Source organism: Engraulis encrasicolus, chromosome 6 (assembly GCF_034702125.1).
Source record: "Engraulis encrasicolus isolate BLACKSEA-1 chromosome 6, IST_EnEncr_1.0, whole genome shotgun sequence".
Classification (NCBI taxonomy): domain Eukaryota; kingdom Metazoa; phylum Chordata; class Actinopteri; order Clupeiformes; family Engraulidae; genus Engraulis; species Engraulis encrasicolus.
The window spans coordinates 14,796,341-14,806,414 of record NC_085862.1 but is presented as its reverse complement, the minus strand read 5'-3'; the positions used below and the strand labels follow the sequence as shown (position 1 = coordinate 14,806,414).

The window sequence follows — 10,074 nt, the reverse complement described above, 5'->3', positions numbered from 1 at the left end:
AATAGACCCCCTATTATAAATGTAAGTTAATTTACTTACTTTCCATGTTACCTTGTGTCATATTACAACATTATATGACACTTATGCATTATACATTACACTATTTAAGGAACAAAGATGAAACAAAGAGGAAAAAAACCTGTCAATTTAGCAATATTTACATACACAGCTATGGCAAGATTTGTGGGGAAACCTTGTTGCATGTGGAAAAAACCTTAAATTCTGATGAAGACACATCTGTATTTGATTCAGCATGGATTCTAGCTCAATCCTACATCATTTATGTTGTCCCTATATGAAAGGTAATATGAAATTTGCCTCCAGACACATGCGTTCTGTAGTCATTCATCAGCATTTTCAAGTATTTTCTGTAAAAAATAGTGTCAATAGACCCCCTATTATAAATGTAAGTTAATTTACTTACTTTCCATGTTACCTTGTGTCATATTACAACATTATATGACACTTATGCATTATACATTACACTATTTAAGGAACAAAGATGAAACAAAGAGAAAAAAAACTGTCAATTTAGCAATATTTACATACACAGCTATGGCAAGATTTGTGGGGAAACCTTGTTGTATGTGGAAAAAACCTTAAATTCTGATGAAGACACATCTGTATTTGATTCAGCATGGATTCTAGCTCATTCCTACATCATTTATGTTGTCCCTATATGAAAGGTAATATGAAATTTGCCTCCAGACACATGCGTTTTGTAGTCATTCATCAGCATGTTCAAGTATTTTCTGTGAAAAAATAGTGTTAAATAGACCTCCTATTATAAATGCAAGTTATTTTACTTACTTTCCATGTTACTATATGTAATATTACAACATTATATGACACTTACACATTATATATTACAGTATTTAACGAACAAAGATGAAAAAAGAGAAAAAAAACTGTCAATTTAGCAATATTTACATACACAGCTATGGCAAGATTTGTGGGGAAACCTTGTTGCATGTGGAAAAAAACTTCAATTCTGATGAAGACAGATCTGTATTTGATTCAGCATGTATTCTAGCTCATTCCTACATCATTTGTGTCATTTTGTGGTGAAAGAAACCCGAAATATGCCTATAGACACGTGCGTGAAACACTAATTTTAGGTAGTTTTTCTTGAATTTATTAAATTAAAAGTGTTAAAATGTGTTAAATATGTTAAAAATAATTTATTTTCACACTATAATCATTATAAATGCTCATAACATTAAGTATTTGCCCAAAATGAGCAGAATATTCTCACGGTAATCATAAATAATATGTTTATCATTAGACTCCCTTGATGCGCAACGTCCACATACGTGGACAGTAGCTTTATATTGTATAAAAACCTACCTTTATTGTAAATTTGGATTTTAACAACATAGACTTCTCAAGTGAACTGTACTAAACATCATAATATTTTTTAAAACCTGAAATTGCCCTTTGGTGTGGTTGATTTTCAGATATAAACATGCTTGTTATGGTCATAATTCACATCGGTGGATTTCTTAGATTGATGATGTCATCAAACACTTAATATTTAGTGCAAAAAGTTATAACTGCTGTTAAAGTATTGTAATGAACCTCATGGTACTTCCCATATACAATTTGGAAAAAAATAACCACTATTTACCTATCTAAAGTGGGGTTAGAATTACTGTCCACGTATGTGGACACCGTGCATGAAAGGGTTAATACAGGTATGTGGCCATACCAGAGAGGATTTATAGCCATACCTTCTACAGATCTGCTTTCGGCGCCAAATGGTGACGGCGGGCAGCACACGTGACATGACGAGCATAGAACGCGCAGTGTTCGCCGCGGGAATCCTGAGTTGGAACTTTGATTTCTTTGTGAACATGTCTTTGAAATTATAATTGAAGTTATAAATTAGTGAATGTTGACTAGTAGAATGGCAGACTGCTCAGAGACAGTTGTTTTCCGGAAAGACGACGCCAATGTAAGTTTAAAGTTGTAAAGCACGTGTGTGTTGATGTTTGACAGCTAGAAGTCAGTTGAGGTGTGAGCTGAGGAGCACATTTCTCATGTAAAGTGATAGCCTTTCTGATTTGCAAGACTGCAGTGAGTTTATGACGCACAGTGTCCGTGTTGTGGCCATACGTTGGGTACTAGCCTATATGTATGTTTACTTATCACACCTTATGTGCTGTTTGTTCATTTTAAGCATGGCTAACCCGTAACTTGATAATTGTCCTTATTCTCACCTGAATAATTGATGACAAGATGACTGGGAAACCAATAGCGAACGTTAACGACGTGCAAGTACCGTAGTTTCATGCAGTAGGCTACAAATGTACTCTCAATGAGTACAATGGATGGCATTCATCCTTTATACCCAACCACCAGCATTTATTGTTGTATCAGTCAGTTTATCCGAGATTAGGGCTGTACTGTTATGTTGGATGGCTGACAAGTAAATTCTTGTTGGTTTCAATCAATTCGAAACCACCCAGGGAGCCCACTCCCAGAAGCAGGCAATGGCGCAATACCCATGTTATAACGGTATGGTGTCGTTTCTACAGAGAGGACGACTTGCCTTTGATGACGACGACTCGGCACTGGTGAAGGCATATGATAAAGCTGTCCAGTCATTGCGGGTAATTTATGATTAACTAGTGCCAGTCAAGTCTGTCATGAAGACCCCTTGTAGCTATCTTTTAATTTAGTGCATAGTTTGGGGTCGACTAATATTTCCAGGGGACATTTGGTAGCTGCCCTGTCCTCAACTGGAAACCACCCATTCTCATCAACATCATTGTTTGTCATTTGTACATTCTAAATAGGGTTGTTATTGTGTGTACTGTGGCTGGAACAGGCATACCTTACTTGTTCTTTGTTGGGCTTTTCATCCTATGTTTGCAACCCACACGACTATTCTGATGTCTCTGAAAGGGTCAGACGTCTGGGGAGGACAGTGGTGATGCCTCATCGCCAAGGGTGCCTACACCACAGAAGGAAGCCACAGATGCCACCAAGTCCACCTCAAAGGTAGTATGTACAAGACTGCAATCCTTTAAAGGGGGGTTGTACCTTTAAAAAAAACAGCAAAGAGATCACAGTAAGCAAGTGGAACAGAGAGGGTTGGACAATGACCCAGACCGGACTTGAACCCGGGTTGCCCGCTTATGGTACAGTGGTACAGTGTCATTGAGTGCGTTGCAATATGCGACCTTGCCTCCTCCACTTGCCTCCTCCACTTGCTTCTCTCCTCGTACCAGGAAGTAATATGTCATGATGACATCACTGACAACAGCATTATATTTCAATATCTTGCAAAATATGCTCGTCAGACTTGCATCCCAGAGGTTGCCGGTTCAACTCCCGACCCGCCAGGTTGGTGGGGGGAGTAATCAACCAGTGCTCTCCCCCATCCTCCTCCATGCCTGAGGTACCCTGAGCATGGTACCGTCCCACCGCACTGCTCCCCATGGGGCGCCACTGAGGGCTGCCCCCTTGCACGGGTGAGGCATAAATGCAATTTCGTTGTGTGCAGTGTGCAGTGTTCACTTGTGTGCTGTGGAGTGCTGTGTCACAATGACAATGGGAGTTGGAGTTTCCCAATGGGCTTTCACTTCACATCAAAAGCTCAATTATAGAGTCTTTTTCTCATTTGCAATTGGGATGGTGAATGAAAAACAGTCCCTCAAAAGCTGTTGTGGCTAGGCTGACAGCTGGGAAACTTTATCGTTTTCTCCACGGAGGAGGGGCCAGGAGGCGGGACGAGGAGGCAAGCGCAAGTGGAGGAGGCAAGGTCGCATATTGCAATGCACTCTTTGCGTGCTGTGCCAGAGCACCTCAAGACTGCAATCCTAAATGGGGATGATCGTTTCTGTCTTTTGTTACAGAGTCCGGCAAGTATGCATTTTTGCTACATGCATTTTCAATAAAACACTTATTAAATGTTGCCTATGGTGGTGGAGACGCACTCACACTATCGCCTAATGATTCTCACAGTTTCTAAGTGGGTGCTGCTGAATCCCACATAAACCATAAATTAATGAATAAATGAATGAAGGAAGCGAGGACAGCACTCTGCAGATGTTGTCTTAGTTTATTCACCCATAAACGTTTGGGGCTGAGCCCTTCTTCAGCATGTAATGGCCTTTACGTGATTGTCTTTGGTGTGTTGATTGTCTTTGGTATTGTCTGTGGTGTGTTTCAGTGGAGTGTGGGATCGCAGTGCCGGGCGACGTACTCTGAGGACGGGCTGGTGTATCCAGCAGTCATCCTGTCTGTGGATGGCGAGCGATACCGAGTGGAGTTTGAGGGCTACGGGAACGAGGAGGACGTGGACCTGAGTGCCCTGCTGCCGGTGCTACCCAAACAGCCGTGGCGAGACATAAGGGTCAGTTATGACAGAGAGGATCCGTATTAGAGGGAGCCGGCTCCCGCGCCGCTGACGCTCGACTACCGCCGGTTGGTGTGTAAGGACAGATATGTTTCAATGTATTTTCACCGACGCCGGTAAAAAAACGCGGCCGCTCCGCGACGCTTTACCGCCCTGGTGTGTAAGACCCCTTATAGTGGCTCATTCACGACTGAGAGCCATAAATCCCATCTCCAATATGGGTCAGCTTCTGGGGGATGCCTTTTGATGCCTTTTTTTTTAATCTTTTTTTTTTTTGGCTAGCTATTCAGACTCTAATATCTTGTAAAGATTGTCACATGTCATGCATAGGTGTGCACAGATTGGGACGAGGTGGTGCTAAAACACCTGCCTCTTTACCTACTGTACAAAAATGTCCCTCTTGAAAGTTCTGTTTTCAAAGAATCAGAAGGTTGAGCACCACCGTCTGGACTAATAACATTTTTGTCAACCCTGTGTGAACAGTGGGCCCTGGACTCGCCGTGCCGTGCTGTGTGGTCAGAGGACGGCCTGGTCTACCCCGGGGTGGTGGTGTGGCTGAAGGGCGAGCGCTGCCGAGTTCGCTTCGACGTCTACGAGAACGAGGAAGACATGGACGTCTCTGCTCTACTTCCTCCCGAGGAGTCCCAGACAGAGGACGATACAGATCAACAGGTACTTAGTATTTAATTACGATACGATACAGATCACCAGGTATTTTGGCATTTCATTAGGATCATCAGACACAACAAAGCTCCTGCATGCTGTCCACATTTGCAGCGTTTAATAACGCTGCGGTCTACTGAACTTCTTCAAGCAATTTAACGGTACAAGTGGTTACCAGATAACACCAGGTTTCTTGTCTCTAACGCTGGTGACCCCAGGGGTTCCCCTCCTATGCACCTGGCCAAAGAAGGTGTGCAAGAAATCTGTTTGTGCAATTTTTTTTCTCCTAGTTTAAGTCACTAAATAATTTTACTTAAGTGTTTGGTAACAGTACTGCTCATACACTTGTGTTATCCAGACAGAAAAAAGCTAACATGTCATCTGGTCTTTAATTAATGCATTTAAGAACCAGTCATGGCGCTACCAGCTGGGCACTGGGTGTCTACTCTGGCGGCATGGGTTCGATTCCGGCCCCGGGTCCTTTGCCGATCCTTCCTTCTCTCTCTCCAAATTCGATTCCTGTCTCTCCTCCATTGTCCTATCTCGAAAATAAGGATATAAATAATAATAATAGTTAATGCCTTTAATGTGCAGGAGGAAGAAGAGACACCAGAGGAAACGGCAAGCAGCAGCTCGGACTGGAGGAAGAAGAAAGTCCCAGAAAAAAGCTCAAAAAGTCCCCTGAAATCCCAGCACTCACCTGTGAGTCAATCTATCAATCAATCATTTAATTGTTAGTCGGTTGGTCTTGGATCGTCAGTCCTTACACACAACAGCACTATAAGGCACTTGCTCAAAGAATGAAACGAGATGCAAATGCCATCAAATGGTGTGTACATTATACTGACCGATACATATCAAGAACGCAGTGACTACACCAACATTGACACTGAGAAAAAGGCCTTTGAAAGTAATACCACTATTGTGCCTTGTGTAATGTTTGACTGGCCAGTATAAAAACTTCAAATTATGTTTTTACAAGAAGAAAAACTGTATTGAAAAAAAGACCATTGACATGACTTTTGACAGTAACCCCAATAGTAGTTATCATAATAACCATTTCACAATAATAATAATTTATGAAGGCAAAGTGCAGCATCTACCATTAAGATGTGTTCGGTAGGGCACTGGTACTGCGATTTTTATGGCAATATACTCATAAGATGATTTCCTGACCACATCTTGTGTCTCTGTGCCCCATTGTTGGCCTGCATTGATATGTTTATCGTGATAGGGAATTGGGTGGTGGAACATTTGGAAATAAGTGCCTAATTGTGCATTCATGTGGTCTTCGGAAGTAGATATTATCCAGTTGCGAAGAGGTATTTACCAACACATTGCGTTCATGTGCTTTTTTTGTTGTTAATTAAAGATGGCGGACCAGATTGAGACTCAGGCCTGTTTCTTTACTAAAACGATTGTAGACTGCGTTGTTCATCAGCTACAGCAGGAAAATGAATTAGAAAGTCAAAAGGTAAAAATGCATTTACCATGACACCGTCTTAACATACTGAACATGCCGGTTTTTGAGTTTTTAAAGTTAGTGGTTGCCATGGTGAGCCAGCTGTTGTGTACGTCATCATCTCGTAAACTTGTGTATCAAAATTTTCTACGAGTTGTCCAGTGAAAAATACCAGAAGTGATGTGTTGATGTGTGATGTGTTGTGTGCTTCGAATGTCGGCGTTTGGTATTTATTTACCTTAAATTACCAGACCACATGAAAGCACAATAAGTCAAAATAATTATATTGACTCTACTGACTCACCTGCGTCAGAATAGTACATAACTGTACAAATTAGAGTGGAAAGGATACAAAGAACATGTTATAGTAATAACTCATGACAAGGATTAAGAAGTAAGCATGTACTGTATGTGTTTGCCCTGCTTCAATATCGAAAAATACTGTGTGTGCGTGCGTGCGTGTGTGTGTGTTGGTAAGCAGCAGGGCCAGAAGGAGGCTAAGAAGTCCCCGAAGAAGTCGAAGTCTGGATCCATGCCGCCCTTCCCTTTCCCCTTCCCACCGGCCACGCTGCCCATGGGCACAGCGGTAAGACATCTGTAATGGGAGCATAGAACCAAAGAGGGTAGACGAGAGGAACATAACTCGGGCTCTGACTTTTCAGGGATCCATGTGATTTCAGGTGAATGCCCCTTTAGGAGACCTTTGGTTAGGGGACCTTTGTTGACATGACCTTACAGTTGAGGTCCCATTAGTGCTGTAGATGGCTGTAGCGTAGCGCACATCTTGTGCAAGCTATCACCAAACATCACAAGACGAGAAGAAGTGGACAACGCCCCCTTAGGAGACCAAACTTGAGCACCATAGAGGTAGAAAATAACACTAGAGAGGACACAGCAATTTGTGACAGCACTGGGAAATGGCAGATTGAGCTTCCCAACTTCCGTAGGTAGTGTAGGTACCTTCAGGCAATGCAAGTCAATGGAGAACACGCCCACCCCTGTCAAAAAATTGACTAAAACTGTGTGAATATGAAGTAACACATTAATCAAAGACCAGATTTGAAGTGCCAGGCTAAATATCTACTTAAATCATATGAGTCGATAAAATACATTTAAAAATCAAATAATATCTTTTATGAACATAGTTAACAACACACTTCAACACTAGTCCTTGTATAGTGTGTTGAGGGACATTTTCACATGATTAAGCCATTTTTGACAGAGCTGAGCCTCCTTCTCCATTATTTCCATTTGTCTGATCTACCTACAGATAAAGGCCGCTACAGATTGCCGTAAAAAGGGGGGCGTGGTCACCTCTAGTGTTATTTTCTACCTCTATGTTGAGCACACTCCTTTCCATTGGCTGAGGGGAGTTTGAGTCCTCTTTCTGTAATCTACCCTCTGGTAGAACTGTGTTGTGGACCTTTATCATTTCCAGTAACACTTTACGTTACGGTACAGTTACCATATGTAATTATGGTGTACTTTCTTTCTCGGTAACCACAGGGAGAAATTACATGGTATCTAACAGGTAAAAAGGGCACCATTTAATTGAGTAACAACAGGGTAACAGAGAGAAGTTCTATGATGAGATGGTTAGAAAATATGCAGTAGTTTCATAGTCATTCTTGAGATATATGTATTGCATGGTATTTACTTTGCAATAACCCCCTTTTTACCCATTAGATACCACGTAACGTAGCGGTTACTCTGTTGTTACACAGAAATTACACAGTAATTACTGTACCGTAAAGTAAAGCATTACCTCACTTCCTTTCAGTTGTCTTCTGTTTGGTGTAGCACCTGCACAGCTGATGTGCGCGCATTCTCTGAATTTTTGAAAGCGCTCTTCCCTATGCTTGTTAAAATGAAAAACTGAGACGTTGCTCTTGTCTCTCCCCGCAGGAGTTCCCCATGTTCCCGCCTCCTCCCCCGCCCTCCTTCACCTGTCCGCCAGGTAAGGCAGGTGCAGGTATGATGATGGCGGGCGGCGGCGACGGAGCAGGTGACGACGAGGTGGCGTCTCTCTCCAGCATGCTGCTCTCCTGGTACCTGTGTGGATACCACACCGGCTACTACATGGTGAGGGTTTTTTTCTCAATTTTTTTTTGATGCTTTTTGGGATCTTTATTTTGAGAGATGGGACATTGATGCAGACAGGAAGCAAGCGTGAGGAGAGGGAGACGGATGGGGAAGGGTCGGCAAAGGACCCGGGCCGTAATCGAACCCGGGTCGCCGGTGTAGCAGTGCAGTGCCCTACCGCTTGAGCCAACCTGAAGGAAGATCCCACTGGTGGATCGAAACGTTGCTGCTTGTACAATTCAATAAAGTTTATATTTTTGGATCTCATGCCCAGTGTGCGGGCCACTTCATCATCACACTGCCTACCACTTTTGTCTGGCACCTGGATAATTGTTTTGTGGATGTGCACACACCAACCTCCAAATGTTCAGGGTTCCCACTGGTGCTTGAATTCCTTGAAAATTCCTTGAATTTCAATTAAGTGTTTTCAAGGTTGTGAAAATGCTTGAATTTTTGTTGAAGTGCTTGAAAATGCTTGAAATTTGTGTCAAGTCAAACTCAGTAAGCCAAATAATAGAAATCTATTGTTCAGCTACATCAAAAATCTTAGGTAGTGAGATGTCAGATGGGATTTGCCATTCGACACCCTAAAATTGATGAGAATGCAGGAAATTGTATCTTAAAAACAACATTTTCTGGAAGAGGACCCCCACACCCCCTTCCCGCGACCTGTTAAAGGTGCTGGAGAACTGAAAATTTGGTGCTTGAAGGTGCTTGAAAGGTGCTTGAATTTGTTCATGAAAAAGGTGTGGGAACCCTGAATGTTACTGAGATGTTGTCTCTGTCCTGTCCATCCCCAGGGTCTTCAGCAGGGGGGCGCAGCCTCGGATCTGGACTCCAAGAAGAAGAAGAAAGCCAAGTAAGACGGAAGGCTTCTGTTATCGGAGTGTCATGCGGCAGACTTGGTCAAGTTTGACCACTGCTCTGATGGTCTGGCTCCGAGTAAGGGTCTCTCTCTCTCCCTCCCTCTCTCTCTCTCACGCTCGCTCTTGCTCTCTCTCTCCTCGTCTAGTGAAAGACCTGTTGCCGTGAAGACGGAAGAATGACCTCTGAACCTGGTCCATCATGTGTCTGTGAGGACAGGACTGAATAAAAGACCAACTCTAAATAGATTTTTTCAAATGGTTATTTATGAATGTACTTTGTTTTACTTTTATGCTAAAAAAAAAAACTTTTGATGGAATTTTTGCACTTCCGTTGTTCAGTATGTTTCCCAGTATGTTTTTTTTCCCCAGGAGATTTCTTCGTTGTTTATGGGACTTACTATTTCTATGTTATTTTGATGTTTATTAATTAACCAACCTGTTGTATCTCCAAGTGTCTCAGAGTGCCAGTTTATGTGCGGGGGGCTGAACATGTGATGTATTGTGAGAGGGTAAGAACTGGCTTTATGGTGCCTGTCAAAATATAAAGACTGTTATACTGTATATACACACACACGACCTGTGAACGCTTGCTGTTCTGGTACGCGTTTGTACAATAAATTGTTTAAATAAGCACTTTG

General features: G+C 42.3%; 1 protein-coding gene across 3 annotated transcripts; it reads left to right on the top strand.

The window, feature by feature from the left end:
- The first annotated feature begins 1,751 nt into the window (after window positions 1-1,751).
- Window positions 1,752-10,074, top strand: LOC134450198 (survival of motor neuron protein-like). 3 transcript variants are annotated; one of them, XM_063200051.1, is made up of 11 exons: window positions 1,752-1,954; window positions 2,538-2,612; window positions 2,908-3,003; window positions 4,178-4,360; window positions 4,847-5,035; window positions 5,621-5,728; window positions 6,399-6,500; window positions 6,970-7,074; window positions 8,394-8,570; window positions 9,371-9,429; window positions 9,583-10,074. In XM_063200051.1, the coding sequence occupies exons 1-11, from the start codon at window positions 1,892-1,894 to the stop codon at window positions 9,614-9,616; spliced, it is 1,191 nt and encodes a 396-aa protein (XP_063056121.1). In that variant the 5' UTR covers window positions 1,752-1,891; the 3' UTR covers window positions 9,617-10,074. The 3 variants fall into 3 exon arrangements, with proteins under 3 accessions (XP_063056121.1, XP_063056122.1, XP_063056123.1); XM_063200052.1 differs by lacking the exon at window positions 2,538-2,612; XM_063200053.1 differs by lacking the exon at window positions 6,399-6,500 and having other exon boundaries at window positions 1,756-1,954.

Excerpts from the sequence above, each read along its gene's own strand:
- LOC134450198 (XM_063200051.1), top strand. The coding sequence starts at position 1,892 with ATGTTGACTAGTAGAATGGCAGACTGCTCAGAGACAGTTGTTTTCCGG. Across the intron at positions 6,501-6,969 it reads ATGAATTAGAAAGTCAAAAG|CAGGGCCAGAAGGAGGCTAA; the intron begins GTAAAAATGCAT and ends GTTGGTAAGCAG. Across the intron at positions 9,430-9,582 it reads AAGAAGAAGAAGAAAGCCAA|TGAAAGACCTGTTGCCGTGA; the intron begins GTAAGACGGAAG and ends CTCCTCGTCTAG.